We start from the raw sequence: 16,201 nt of genomic DNA, 5'->3' as shown, positions 1-16,201 counted from the left end.
AAGTTCTCAGTAGGAATCAACCAAATAGTATTAATAAAAGTAAATATAGTTTGCATTTTTCCATTTTTTCTCTTTGGATTTCCATTTTTTCTCTTCGGATTAGCTTTCAAAGAAACAATATCTTATTCATTCATTCATTTATCATTCATTCACTCAAGAACACTTGAGTGCCCATCATTTTCAAAGCATTTCGTTAGACATCGTGGAAAAAAATTAAGGTAATACAGACATAGGCACTCTCCTTCAAAAACTTTTAAGCCAGAACCAAATAACTCTACTACTAAACAAAAATTAAGACCCATAAGAGACATAGTGATTAATTATTTAAACAATAACTTTAATAAAATCAAATTTAATAAAATATATCAATTTATTTCCTATCATTTTAATAAAATAATAATGAATAAAAAAGGCAATAACAATAATAAGAGTTACTATAATTTAACATTTACTCTGTTAAATATTTCTCCACGTAATCCTTACAGAAATCCTGTGATTTAGGTGTTTTATTCCTTATTTTTTAGAAGAGGAAACTAAATAGCTGTGAAGTTCCTTAGGACATGAAAATGTTGGGATTTCGATTCAGGTTTCTGATGACAAAGCCTGTTCTCTTAACCACTTAAAATATTCTGTGGAAGTTGGCAAAAGAGAAAATTGATTATGGTGCTAAATGGACAGGAGGGGGAGGCCAGGGCAGGAAGAAGTGGCATTTCAGCGAAACCTTGAAGGGCAGAGAGGAGTTAAAAAAATGACACAAATTAAAAAAACATTAAAAGGTATTTTCCTTATCTTATAGTTATATGAGGAGGCCACTAAATAGTATGAATAGCCAAGGAGAGGTCATAATGACATTGATAACATAGGAGACAGATAGTTAGCACTTGGGAGGCATAATGACTTTTGAAAACAATATGCAGGACAGATCAGAATCATTGAGGAAAATGCGGGGCCAATTTCAGAAGAGCTGCTTCTTACAAAATTTCTCTCTTCTCTCAGCAGGCATTCCTGCTCAAAGCAATTTGACTCATTCTGTCTTGTTCTTCCTTCGGGATTAAAGTCCTTTCAAAAGCACAAAATAATCTTCACAATTTAAGGCAAACAAGGCCCAGGAATTTGAAAGGACTAAATCCAATTCTCCATGCCTGTGATCAGAGCCCCTTCTCAAGTTTCTTTTTAGGGTCAGTAGTTGTTTTGTTTTCCATAGAACTTTTTTGGGTTCACGTTGATCAGATCAATCCACAGGCTTCCATTTTCTAGGACAGATCAATGGGGAGGAATAGCTGTGAGGGAGCTGTATATTCTCAAGACGTTCAGTCACATTCGAATCATGAGGGGGTCTCAGAAAATATGTTTAGTACTATGGCAACACTCACTGTTGCAGAAAGCCAAGGAATGGAAGTCTCCTACTTATTGAGGAGCAAGTGCAAATCTCCAGTTATCCTCATAACCTGGGCAAGCTTTGGTAGAAAAGTCAAATGCCCTTCTTAGACCTCTCATCAGATTCTAGCCAAAAGAAGGCTGAACACTTTGCCAAATGGCTTGGCATAAGGAAACCATGAGGATTATTCCACTATCCATCTTCCAAGGGTTACAAAGAATTTCTGTACATCTTCTAACCTGATGTCCATAAGAGTAGAGTTTAGGATGCCCTAATGTTATCATGTTTAGGTCATTGTGAGTATTTATGTTGGGGATAACAAACTCTGAACAGCTGGTTTAGATACTGGTATCTTGCATTAGAAAGATTCTGAAGCCCACGAGGAATCTAGAAATATGATTGATTGGTAACATATGCTCTAAGTACTAGAAAGGGAAGCAGTGTCATGGATTTCTAGCCTTGGCTTATGGGGACAATGGATAGAATATGATTTTTACAAAGAGCTGGAGTATTGAAATCAGTCAACCTATGTTTGCATCCCTCTTTGAGTTAGCTGCTACAAAGTACTTAATCTCATAGAGCCTCAGTTTCCAGTACTAAAAAACTAAGTTATTAAGAGTTAACAGAATTGCTGTGAAAGTTAAAATTCTATGTATATGTGAAATGCTCAAAAATTGAGAGAGGTTATTATTATTTTAGTGGTTATCATTATTATTTGAAATTGATACTGCTTTGAATAATTCAGTCTGTATGGTCCACCACACACCAGCACAGTGCAATTTAATTACTGAACTATTTTGCTGTCATTGCTAAATTAAATTTTTCTCTTAGAAATTTATTTAGGCCTGTGCTACTCAGGACACCCAAATTCTAAGGAATAATAATAAGATGAGCTTCTAGTAAATTTGCAGTCAAAGAAAAATCAGAGACCATTTTTGTGGCATCCTACGTCAGTCAGTTAATTCTGGTTCAGTCTGAGTTGAGGAAAATCGATGGGAATTAGTAGCACAAGTTAAGACATGTATGTGCCTCCTGGCAAGTCAAGAACTGTGTATTTTAGGCTGCACTTCACAGGAAGGTGAGAACTTGATCATGGCAATGAGAAAAACCTATGTTCTCTTATCTACCTTGGCCTCTGATCTTGGGCTTCTGGTCAGTGCCTGGTATTCTCTGAGCTCAGGGCCTCTGCAGAAGGCCATCTCAGAATTAACCTTTAATGCTCATCATCTCTACCAACATGGCTCCCAGCAGTGACTGCTCCCACTGATCATTTGCTTCCCTTTCATTTTAAGTTAGCTTTAATCCTTGTATTTAACTGCACTGTTGTATGATGTCTTTTATTTGATCACAATGTAGATGTCCCTTTTCCTTGTGTGTTGCATTTTGGTGATGGCTCCATAACCTTCCTGTGATGACTTTCTCCTCCCTAAGGCTATAATCAATTTCTGTTTGACTTTCTCCTCCCTGTGGCCATAAGCAATTTCTGTTTTTTTTTCTGGGTTTGTAAATCCTGTATCTGCTGCCTCCTGGCTATTTGAATGTAAAAAGTTAGGTGCTTTCCTCAGAGGCAATTTCTGCTTCCATCAATTTCACTTTCAAATTGGTGGGAATCACAACTCGGTAGGTATTTGAGAAGGAGAAAGGTGTAATATAATCAAAGAATATGGGCTTTGGAATCAGACACCTCTGGTTCTAATTCTTCTTGGCTGTACCATTTAACAAGGTGGTTTATCTTTAGTAAAATGATCTCACTAAGCCTTCGTTTCTTCACTTGTAAAATGAGAACAAGGATATCTTCATTGTTTACATAAAAAAGGTATGTAAAGCCATCTAGCACAGAACCTAGAATATAGTAATGCTCAAAATGACAGGACTTCTTATAAAGTACAGTTATGTGTATCGTCTTGCTTGCAATCACTTACAAGCATTTTATTTCTCTTCCATTTAAAGCTAGTCATTTTCAGGATACCACAATCACTACAATTCCATTAGTAACTGATTTTACTTTTTTTCCAAGGACCAAATGTTTCAGAATTAAAAGAAAATATAAAGTTAGCTTTGTTTTAAGCAAAACTGCCAGAAGAAACAATCACATTGAGGCCGAGACTAAACAGAGCACATGTCAGCTCCGCAGGGAATGTTCTTGAGGAAATTGAAATCAGAATTTCTTTTTGCTGTTATAGAGTTTGTAAGAATGTTCACCAAAGCAATGGAAACCAGGATTCAGTTCCTAAACCCTGGAAGCTAATGGATGTTACAAATGGGATGTGACCCTTAAGACAGCAAAAATGTGATCTTCACTGTTCTTAATACATTTTATTTAATTTCTTGATGGTGTAGTGACATAGTCTCTTCTTTCATAGTTATTTGTAAATGTCACCCACTGCTAACTCCAGTGGCATTTCCTAGGAATTTTGTGCCACAGCTATTATGAAAGAAAATTCAATCAAAATGTGAAAAAAATCACAGTGAAACATTGAATGAAAACTTTCACAATCAAGCAAATGCTCAAGAAGATATTATTAAGTTCAATAAAATTAATTATGATGTAAATTTAGTTTCTACTTTGCTCTTCTGGACTATAGACAAAGTGAAAGGGAGAACTGAACCAATAACAGGTTAATTCAAATAGACTAAAAATCCAATACCTTTGGATGAATGCATATGTATTAGTCTATTTGGGCTGCTATAGCACAATATCATAGACTGGGCGGCTTATAATCAACAGACATTTATTTCTCACAGTTCTGGAGGCTGGGAAGTCCAAGATCAAGGCACCAGCAGATTCGGTGTCTGGTGAGAGCCTACTTCCTCTAGATGGCCATGTCACATGATGGGAAGCCTGAGGGATCTCTCTGGGGCCTCTTTAATAGGGACACTAAACCAATCCCATTCTTGAGGGCTCTGCCCTCATGACCTATTCAACTCTCAAAGGCTTCACCTCCAAATACTATCACATTGGGAGTTAGGTTTCACCATATTAATTTTGGGGGGACACAAACATTCAGTCTGTGGTATTATGCTGTCTGATAGGCACAATATATGCATAATCTACAGTGTACTGTATTATAAAATCCAGTGGAGGCAAGAAACATGTAAAACTGCTTCTTGAATAATCCATTGTCTTACAAATGATTGCCTCTCTGTATACTTTGATTTGATTTGATTTGCTTTGGCGAAGTTTAATTGAAGCTTTTTGTTTATAGAATTATTTTTCTCTACCACCTGTTATTGAAAAAAATGTCAATCTCTGAATAAAATGTAGATATAAGAACTTAGACTCTGGAAGCAGAATATTTGGTGTTGAATCTTGGCTCTACAACTTGTTAACTATATGACCTTGAGCAATTGTCTTAACCTCACCATTGCTCCATTTCCTTATTCACGAGGCTATGAAATGACAAAAGAGATATACTACATAGAGTACCCAGCACAGTGCCCAGTGTGCAGGGGCTGAAATGTCATTGCTTTTATGCTTGTGGAGGAAACGGTAGTGTTTACAAGATAGAATAAATTTACACCTAAAAATGAAATCCATGTTTAAGCAGCTTATGTAGAGAAAAAATGTTAATAAAATTATACTATAAAAAGACCAGAGCTTTCTATGTTTGGACCATTTTTTTTTTTAAGAAAAAATCAACAATGGAAGCTTAATTGAACTAAAAATCTATGATAAAATGTTCCTTACCTTTTAGCAATTACTCCAATAAACTCTCTGATTGTTTAGTCCCTGTTTCTTTTCTAGTTCTTCAAGGAAGTTGCTGGTTTCTGAAATGGACAAGATTGTTAATTTGGGCACGATAGAAGAGAGAGTACAATATCTCAGCAGGCTGTGATTCACTTTAATTCAGTCATTTGTTTGCTCTTCCTTCTGTCCATCCATCCACCCATTCCTGAAAAAGACAAACAAATCACTAAATAGGTGCCAGGAACCCCCTAATACTAGAAGTCAAGGAGGAGTACAATAGACATACTTCTCAAGACCCAGCATCCTCATGTGGGGAAATAGACAGAGAAGCAAGTCAGTCCAGCATTGTATGTTCAGGCGGAAGCCTGTGCAGGGCAGAGGAAGGTGCCAAGGGAGAGATCTTTCTACAGTGAAGTCTGGGAGATACTACATAGAGGAAGTCATACTTGCACAGGGTCCTGAACCAGGAATAGATGATTGCTTACTTGCCATACTTTGATGTAGGTTTAGAGAATATGTGAGGTGGGATATAACTAAGATAAATACAAATTACAATGCTTAATATGCTGTCGTGGGTTCACATTTTCTTGGCTTAATTGCTAGCTGAGATTTGCCATTCCAAAAGTGAGTTATGTTAGATATTCTGGATCGAATCAGTTTCTTTCCATACCTTTACAACTTATTTACCCATATCTATAGTGACCTACTCTACTTTTCCTTCCCAGATTTCTAAAAATAATTTTCTTTGGTAGTCTCCAGTCTGAATCCCTTATCCATCCCTGGCTCTCCTCAAAAGTAGCTCCTCTTTGATGTTATCCACTTAAGTGATTGCGCTTAAGTGACTGATAAAGATCACTAAAAATCTCCACGACATTAAATCTAACAGGTGTTGCTATCTTACTTGATCCTTCTGCAGGTAGCCTGGTAGAAGATAGAATAAATTCACACCTAAAAATGAAATCCATGTTTAAGCAGCTTATGTAGAGAAAAAATGTTAATAAAATTATACTATAAAAAGATCAGAGCTTTTTATGGTTTGAACCATTTTTTTTTTTTTAAGAAAAAATGACCACCTCTTCCTTTGCTAAACAGTCTCTCCCTTTGGCCTCTGGGTGGTCACATCTTCCCCTCTCTGTCTTGCTCTTTTGTCAATCCTTCTCAGACTTCTTCACCGGGCTAAAGATCCTCAAGCTTCAGGCTTAGGCACTGGTCTCTTTGTTCTACGCTTTCCCAAGGAAATCTTTTTCGTGTCCCTGATTTCGATTTCTACCTGATGACTCTCCAGTGTATCCTCCGAATGAAGTCAACCCAGAACTATCTTCTAAGCATTAGTCCCACTTATCCAATGGCTACATTTCCACTTACACCTCAAATTTATTAGGTCAAAAACTTAGCTTGTCTTCTTCTCTTAAACCTGCTCTTCCTCAGGTGTTCTCTATCTCAACTAATAGCCTCACCATCTACATAATAAGGACACTTTAGGGAGATAAACGAAGATTTTCCCTAATTTGTGTGATTCTTACTTAACTCACCTTGATGGTATTGGGAAAACCACACTAAACCATTTAAGCACAGGAAATATTTCATTAATACCTTAGATCACATTTAGTGCCTACACAGATTGGCAAGTGCTTAGAGATGAAGCAAAGAATGTAAAATAGTTACATCATGTGGAAAAAACATGGGAAAGGGAAGATATGTATCAGGCTATAGAGGAATGGCACACACAGCTCTACTGGCATAGAGAAGTTCATGCAGGCAAGTCCCAATTGAAAGGCACAGATCATGGAAAAACAAGACCATATAACAAGACTTCAGCATCTTTTTTTCTCTTGAAAGAGTGAGAAGACTAAAGCCTCGATATTATGAGCAAAATTACCCCAAGAGACAGATGTAGCTAGGCAGATTTAACTGCCTACATTAGCTGGATTTAAAACTCGGCTATTAGTGAGACTGGGTGGTGACACATTTTTTTTGGTGAAATAAAAGCTTTGTGATAGCACTCTCAAGGATGATCAGATATTAATAAACATCCATTTGCCCCAGAACGGGCCCCTTTTTGCATCCTTTGTTTGAAGATGTGATATTTTTATCCAAAGCACTCATATTCATTAATATTGATTTCAACATTAACAATTTTTAAAATTAGTTTGCCCTTTGAATATTATCATCATTGGTCACACATGAAGATTCATAGATTGGCCATTGTCTTCTCTAGGAAGGCATGACTAATCCTTTCTGGAATGATCCCAGCAGTGTCTGCCTTCTGACAGGTGCCACGTTTGGCTCTGGGAAAGCTCTCCTCCTCAGTCCCAAAATGAGAAGGACCCAGGAGAAAGCAAGACTTTCCCTCCTGTCAGCAATGCGTTCTGAAACAGACCGTATCAGGCACCTGATTTGTAGATTACTCATCACTTGAGAATGTTGGTTTTGCACTGGAGCTGTAATGTCCAATAGAACCTTCTGTGATGATGGAAATGTTTTTTAACTGCACTATACAACATGTAGCCTCTAGCCACGTGTGGCTGTCAAGCATGTGAAATGTGGCTAGTGTGACTGAGAAACTGAATTTTTAGTTTTACTTAATTTTAATGTAAAATAGCCACATATGGCTAATAACTACCATATTGGACAGCTCAGCACTATAGTACCTTTTTTTATTAGTTATAATTGATTTTAGGGAATTAAATCTTGGGAATTTCCTCTTGAGGAATATTTTACATTTTTACTTTCACTGTGCTGGCTTGAGAGGAAGTTTCCAGGCAAAATCTTTTGATTTCCTGCGATACGGTACTTGGCCTGATTTATGCACTGTTTGACAGAGGGGCTGAAGTACAGAAGGATATTTGGGATTAAATGTCTAAAACTCCTTACTCCGGCACTTCTAACAGAATCTTCTCTAGTGTTTTCCAGGCACCAGAAATTGTCATGAAACTTGGTTAAATAAGTGTGAGATTCTACCTTTTTCTAGTGAAAATTTGACTCAGGATATTGGCAACTAGATAATAGCTGTGTTTTGATTTTGGTCATGGCATTCAGTGACGACAACAGAGAAAACATTAGTTAGTCCTTCTTTCTTAGCTTCCTTCCAAAATGATTTTTGAGGTGACTTACTGGAATATTTAAATACCACAACTTAAAGTGAATAAATAAAGAATTTGGACAAGGGAAAATGTGGATCATTCACATGTGTTTTCTTTCCCGGGTAAAGATCAAGTCACTGACCGTTGACTCGTTGATTCGTTGGCGAATGGTTTTGAATCAATGTTTCCAGAATGGTGCTCTGGTTGCCCTGACTCATACTCCCATTCTCACCTCATTCCTCACTGTGGTCAACAGCAGGAGGTGTGAGACAGCAGTCACCATCCTGGTGGCTTAGTGTTGCCAACTGCCCTTTTTAACACTGGAATTGACCTGCCAAGGGCAAGTCACTTTAGGGCAATGAGGACCTTCCTCCTGAGGTAGAAAGTGCTGGATCAACTTGCCAAAACCTAGCAGGTGAATCCACACTCCAAAACAGAGGGAAAAAATGAAAGCAATGAAAGAAAAATTGTGACCAAATCCCACTAAATTAGAATTTTATCTCAAAATAAGTTTCTAGTTTTATCATTCAGTTGGGAACAACATTCAAACAAAGATAGAAACTGAATGGGAGTTTGGATTACTGAGGTTTCAGGAAATGTGGTCAACATACAGTTTTCCTAGCCAAGGAGTAAAAAATAATTTCAACATCAAACTGACCATTGTAATCCCCAACTCACAAGAGGCAGACACACAAGGGAATACGACAAACACATATTTATTTTTCTAATTTGGCAAGTAGATATTAAAGAATGTAAACTAGAGGGCTTTTGAAACATGTTTGATATGATATGCATGTCTTTCTCAAATATAGGACAGTGCCAGCATGTTCCGTGATAGATAAATACTGAGTATTCTTTTATCAGCTCCTTTATAAGGAATGTGGCGATTCTTTTTTTTGAGCAGTAATAAAAGTTTCTCACAAGATTTTTGATTTTGATACATTAGATTCTGGCTGCAAGGGAGCTGGCTTGCCTAATATGACATAACTGACTTAGTAGAGTGTTCTTTTTTGTTGTTATTTTGTTTGGTTGGTTGGTTGTTTTTGTTGTTGTTGTAAATTAAAAGCTATTTGCATCAGCGCATTGAAAATTCTAGAGTCGCTCAGGTTCACATCAAATGCCATTTATTACTTGTGTGATTTGAGGTAGGATCTTTTGCTTCCTGGATCCTTGCCTTTTGAGTTTGTAAATTGGGTATTTTAATAGCTATCTGGCAGAATTATTGTGCATTTAAAGGAATTAAGGGGATAGCAGGCCTACTTCATGCCAATTACTCGATAGATTTATAAAATTTAGCTGTATTCTTGACACTTACTCCCACCCACTGTGGCTGGCCAGTTTCATTGGCTACAGCACTCCATGGCCAGTGTTTTGTGTCAAATCAGGTTTTGTCTTTATGCCCTGAATTCACCATTTCTTTTCTACTTCCTATTAATAGTATCAGATCTAAAATTTTTATGCCCACTATCACATAGACCCCAGAATTTCTAGTGTGCCCCTTCCTCCCACAATGGACATAGCAACTTCTAACTGAAATAGTTGGAAATGGATGTGAGTAGTGTTCCATGTGTATCAAATTAGTTGTTTCACAAGTATCTACTTAGGACTTGATGTTATATAAAACGGTCTAGCTGTTTTGCTGTTAGGTATGAATATTCTGAGCAGTTTAGTAATTTAATCATAGCTCACTATTGAAATACATATGTGTATGTATATATATAATTAAATTGACGGTGAAGAGAAAAGATACTATAGAAATATTTCTCCCATCAGGTAATCAGGGATTTCTGCTGCTTTCTAGAAATGTAGATTAAAAAATATACATATGTTTTAATGATTCACGGGTCTAAAGCATACACTGGCATGAATATTTAACAGCAGCAACCCCCGATCATTTTAAACTTCATTTTTTTCATTTGGGAAAATGAAAGATTCAGTAGTAGCTTAAGGTGTCAGACAGGACGGCTCTGGACTGTCTAATGAACCCCGAATGGATCAAGTGCAGAAGTTCAAGGTTAAAACTTATTGTATTATGGAAAGAACACTGTCCTGCTCTCAGGGGGTATTTCAAAATATTTCAAAGTAACCTGTTATTGTAAAGACTCTCCTTCTGCAGGGCTCAAAATAAACAAAGTCAGGAATATGAAGGTGCTTTTAAAATTATTGTGATTGACTGCTTTCAGAGAGCTTGGATTTGTTTCTGGACCGACCTGAACAGCTCATTGGAATTTATTAGGTTCATGAAAAAAATATGTCTCGCTTAGTGAGCACCAATTGGCAGGCACTGTGCTAGGCACTTTATATGCATTATATGATAAGCTTCGACTGACAACCACTGGTTTAGAATTCCTATTTATCTGTATAAATTATTAAAAGAAGCATTTCCAAATTTACATTTTAATTTGATTATCAAAAATTCAAATTTTTGAAGTGAACATGTCTTACTTTCTCATATACTCTCCATTAACAAATACTCTGTTAACAAATATGTTACTCCAGTATATTTTTCAAATTCACAAATTTGTACTTTTGTGAATATACAGCTTTCTTGTAAATAGACCAAAGTAATATTTAATTTGTTTTCTCTATAGTTCAATTCTGAATATAATCTAATAGAAACAAACATCACAAAGGCCCAGAGAAGAGTTTTGTGAGCTTTAATGATCACTTTATCTTATTTACCTATTTATCTTCATTATTCAATACCTTACTCAATGTCTAATAACTATTCTATACTCAATGAATTTTTTTAACTTGTTGACTTTAATGGCATATAAGAAGTTTGGTATAAAGAGATATTAATTGCTCTGAAATCAGATTAATTTGTTAAAACTGCATAAGTTAAAATTGCATAGGCTATGAAATATGTGGTACTAGATATAGGCAGAGTTTCATATACAAAGGGCATGAATTTATATCTTTTTCAATCCCCACTCCATGGAGGCTTCAAATGCTTTCCTCAGATTAAGAATATCAATATTTCCAAGAATGTGACATTCTAATGAATGAACAACAAGACAACTCTTTTTAACCTATAGAACTATCTACAAATTCACTATATATTTTGATGTTTATTATTGTAAAATAAGTTTATAATAAGGAAAATAGTAATAAACATATATTCATATCCTAAATCAGTAGTTTCTATTAAAAATGAAGGAATGAAATAGATATTTTCTTACAGAGCATATTTTAATCTGCTTTACAAATGAAATGTTATATTTGCTGGGTTTGATTTTGCACTATTTGCAAATAATATTCTTACTGCTGGACGTGTACAGATTGGTACAAGGAAAATATTTCAGGACTTATCCAAATTTTAAGAGCAGAAATGTCATTCACAGATAATTTTTAAGAGATATCCTCAATTTTGTGCTCAATATCAGTACTATAGATTTAAAGCAATTGAGCAATTTCACTTAGATTCATGAATTGTTGTACCCTGGAGTCATAGATGAAGTTCTTCTGGAAGCAGACTCTGAGACTTGGTTGGGGTGTGCTCTTGGAAGCATCTTCTGAGAGGAGTGAGGAATGCAGGATTGGGCAGAGGAAGAAGTTGAACTGTGATGCGGTCACAACAAGAGACCTCAGTCTATCCTAGATCCTATGAGGAGCTTTAGAGCCGAAACAGAGCTTCAGAGTTGTCCTGCCTTGAGGAAGGGGGAGAAGCCATCAAACCCCTGCATTAATAAGTCATTGAGTGGGGTTACCAAACCCTTCCCTAAGGAGGGGGTTTGACCTTGGGTGAGGCAGCTTCCTTTTGCCCAAGGCACTTTGTGAAGAGGATCTTAGGTGAGAGTCATCAGCTCCGCACTCCCAACAGCTGGGGGAATGAGAGCCTCAGTCCCGAAGGCAGCTGTGGGAAGCACACCACAGCATCCACTACACCTGTATTTGCATAGCACATGGCCAAAGAATATGTTGTCACATGTCCTCTGCTTTCCAATGATCTTTTAGGTTTCTCTCTTTAAACAGATAGGAAGAGAGGAACTCAGCTTTCTCAGCTTCCCAAAGTTTATACTCTTCTTTGATCTTTATTCCCAGGAAGGAAACCCTGGTTGCAATATTGAGAAAGGGCCTTGCACTATATGTTTAAGTGTAAGTGAAATACATACCATGGAGGAAGAGAGAAGGTGGGAATTAACTTCATCTAGCAATCAAATCAACATATGTTTATTCTTTGTGCCTCTCATTGTGCTGGATAAAGAAATATGCTTGAGCTATCTCTTAACCTCTTTGGATATCCCGAACCAGAGGGGATTTATAAAAGAAATTTATAAATTTATACATGCTAAGTTGCATTCTTGTATTTATAAGAATGGAATGTTTCTGCAGAAGCAACATAAACAACTAAAGAGTTTATCAACTTATGTTTTCTCTCCATGACGTTATGTTAGCCCTTACCTAATTTCTGAGATTTTAGGATCAAACAAGGTAATAAATGCATATGAATACCTTTTGCAAAGCATGACTTGTGACACAGATAAAAATAATTTTAAATTATTCATTAAGGCTCACTATTATTTGTGGACGTGTTAAACCACACCACTGATTTCAACCAAAACTTATTTTACTTCTGAGTTTTCTAAAAAGGTACCAACCACAAATTTATTTTGGTTCTTTAACTTTTTATCAAAAGAGAAATTTTTAGCAGTACTAAACTCACAACAAGTCTATCACCAAAGTTTTATGGGTGCCCTCACTAAGAAAGTTTACATACCTACACTCAATATATTACCAGGTAGACAATAAACTAAGTTTATGGTGTGCTCTGGTGAATGTGCTCTGGTGAATGTAGACTTGTTATATTTTGCTTTTATCTTTGTTTGTTTTAACATCTGCCCTCTATTTCCTGACTTGTCCTATTTTTTATTTTAATCGGTTTGATGATTCAAACTTGCTGTTGTTGGCCTTGCTGTTGTTGAGGAGCATTTCAAGAAGTAAATAAAAAGAGTGGGAAAAATACTGTTTTTGTTAATTTGGCTCCAGCTGATTTTATACCTGGGAGCAGGAGAGCTAATGGGTTTTTTGTATGGTTAATTAAATCCTATGCTGATGGCTTCTGTTTTAGGTATTAAGTCACCCACCTTGTTAGCAGATCCTCTGGTCCAGTAGGGTTAGATTTACCATTGGGGAATCATTTTTAGACTGTTCGTCTTGCATTCAGGTAACTGATCGAGGGCAGAATGATGGTCTGTGTGCAGTTGGCCGGAGAGTTGATTGTGAGATTTGTAAAGATAATTCCTATGGAGTCTCACTCTACTTTGTTTTAAAACCAAGATGGCAGGCAAGTAAGTGGCACAGACGTGAACCTCTCTTCTCTTTTCTCGTCTCTTAGAATTCTTTTCGAGGAAAAATCCCACTGCATTTTGTTTTCCTAATGCTTCTTGGATTCTCACCAGCAGGTTTTTACAGTCTGTTGGTTGCCTCTCAGATTAGAAGAATGCTAGCATATTTTAACAGTTTCCTGGGATTCAAACAGCCTTTAATTAACAGCAAATTGATGTTTTGGAATGTTACCAAAGTATGAGAGACTGAATGCTGCAGTGGGCTTCCATCCTTCCAGCTTCTGAGTGCAGTGGAGTCCTAGAACGGGGGGCAAAGGTGTGTGCTCCTTTACAAACGGTTGGTTACCTACTGGTATGCCAAGGGGGTGTCTTTATTGGCATAATGATCCCACTGCTTTCTCATTGGTGGCTCTAAATTCCACCTACTTATGAGGCAGGTAGCTGTTGAATGCTCAAAGCTACAGGGGTGCTGAGCAGCCCAGGGATTGTCCCACTTGTAGCCGGGTTCACTGGTTTTAATCCTCCGGTTGCCAGGGCACTAAGATACGGCTGCCTGTGTTTGTGGTTACGGTTCTTTTCTATGCCAGGTTCGTGTCATCTTGCTGCCAGAGTTTTGAATGTGGTGGAAAAGAGCAGTTCTGTAAAACAATCACTCAGACTGGATGCATATTCTGAGCAAAAGTTAGTTTGCAAAGAGGGATGGGGGCGCCATGAGGGATTTTCCTTTTGAATCAAGGGATCTTAGTTACAGATCTCTAGGCAGGAAAAGAAGCATAGACTGAGGAGTATGAAATGTTTGAAATGTTAATTGTTACAAAACCAGAGAGTTATAATCCAAGGAGGAAAAGAGAGCAGCTCAACTAGCTCCCTCTGCCTAATGGCAAATCTGCTCATTGGCCGGTTCCCAGTTGAGGTTAATACACTCCATGTCTTGTTTTTTCCAGTGACCCACAAAGCTGGCCTTTAGGTCCCAAAAGAGACCTTGGTGTTTTTTATGTGCATCATGTCCCTGATTGCTCTCTCTGCTCTCCTCTCTGCAGGTGGTACATGCCAGAGTCCTGCTCTCCCAGCCCTGGTCCGTCCACCAGCCCCTCCTTTACAACCATCGCTGGATATTAAGCCGTTTCTTCCCTTTCCTCTTGACACTGCGGCCGCAGTCAACCTCTTCCCCAATTTTAATGCGGTAAGTCCCAGGGCTAAATTTGTGTATGCCAGAGTGATAGATCCCGGAAAACCTTAGAGGCCAGAAGTGAGTTGGTCACTGCCTCTATTTTGCTGTATTGCTTATTCCATGGCTCATCTGAAAGCCATGATGAAGTTAGTTGTCTGCCTAGTTATGTATGGTCCCCGGAGCCAGGAAAATTAAAAGAGATTCAATCGATTGAGTTGATCATGAGTTCATGTCTCCCTTTTAGTGTCTTTCTGGGTAACACTAAAAATTTTATTATTTTGTTGGAATATATCCACATTGAAATTTAATGAATTTGTTAGAACATTAGAATTGGAGTATATGTCTAAAAACTTAAACGTGTGTTTCTTCTATCTGGGCCCTCTACTTTACTTTTTAAATCTGTTACTTCTTTTCTAATTTAACAGAGAGGACCTTTTTAATAAAGAGGACCCTGATAATCACAATAGTGATACATTCCATGTCTAGAGCACTTTTCTCCTCATTAACTTAAAACAACTCAGGGTTCCGGTAGTAAGAGTTTTCTTTTTCTTTTCCTTCCTGCCCAGCCACAGTTGCTCAAGTTAAATCTTTCTTAAATTACCTTGTTTTTCTGGGCTTTGTCATCAGCCTTGTCAACACAAGTTTCATTACTTACTTGCCTCTGTTTTCACTCTTAAGCATGCCTTTATAAGTTGGCAGATTTCTCATATTCATCATCACCTTTTTTTGTACAAGCAGTGAGAGTATTCTTAGGATAGAAATAGAAATAAGAGTTGAAAAGGTTAGAAACCAGTAAGTGACATTTTTTTTCTAATATCATCTGATTCAGCTTTCAGCAGTTGTTATAATGCAAGTCTGAGCTTATCAATGACAGGACATGTCAACACAACCAAAGCAAAGAGGATTAAGATGGGAGGTCATTGAGTGCCCAGGGATCTAAATGATACAGATTTCTTGTTGCAACATCTTGTCCCCATGATGGATTTTTTCAAAACAATTCTGCCCACAGTTAGATCATTCTCCTTCAGGAGACAGAAGTGGGTCTTATTTTTTTAAATAATACTTTGTTGTGGCGACTTTGGACATGCCAATGCGATGGTACAGTTATGTGCTAGTCCTTGTTAAAGAACAAGGGAGAGAGGCCGGCCCTGTGGCTTAGCGGTTAAGTATGCACACTCCGCTACTGGCGGCCTGGGTTCGGATCCCGGGCGCGCACCCACGCACTGCTTGTCCAGCCATGCTGAGGTGGCGTCCCACATACAGCAACTAGAAGGATGTGCAACTATGACATACAACTATCTACTGGGGCTTTGGGGAGAAAAAGGGAAAAAAAGGAGGAGGACTGGCAATAGATGTTAGCTCAGGGCCTGTCTTCCTCAGCAAAAGGAGGAGGATTGGCGTGGATGTTAGCTCAGGGCTGATCTTCCTTACATACACACAAAATAATAATAAAAAAATGTAGTTTAAAAAAAGAACAAGGGAGAATGACAATGACCCCTTTGCTTTTTGGTGGGTGAGGGATTTTCCATAGGAATCTTATTTTGAAATGGATGGAGCATAAATAGAGCAGCATAAAGATCATATATCCAAAGC

The 16,201-nt window shown here is 37.5% G+C and overlaps 1 protein-coding gene across 4 annotated transcripts in view; it reads left to right on the top strand.

Annotated features, from left to right (window-relative positions):
• Positions 1-16,201, top strand: part of ZNF385D (zinc finger protein 385D) — an 817,460-nt gene that overhangs the window by 596,302 nt on the left and 204,957 nt on the right. For all 4 annotated transcript variants that reach the window (XM_087430608.1, XM_087430607.1, XM_087430609.1 and 1 more), the window contains one exon: positions 14,478-14,620. In XM_087430608.1, the coding sequence (XP_087286734.1) occupies positions 14,478-14,620 (143 nt within the window). The remainder of the gene's footprint in view (positions 1-14,477; positions 14,621-16,201) is intronic.

Source organism: Ceratotherium simum, chromosome 5, assembly GCF_057802395.1.
Source record: "Ceratotherium simum simum isolate JZ-2026a chromosome 5, ASM5780239v1, whole genome shotgun sequence".
Classification (NCBI taxonomy): domain Eukaryota; kingdom Metazoa; phylum Chordata; class Mammalia; order Perissodactyla; family Rhinocerotidae; genus Ceratotherium; species Ceratotherium simum.
This window is presented reverse-complemented; position numbering and strand designations above follow the sequence as displayed.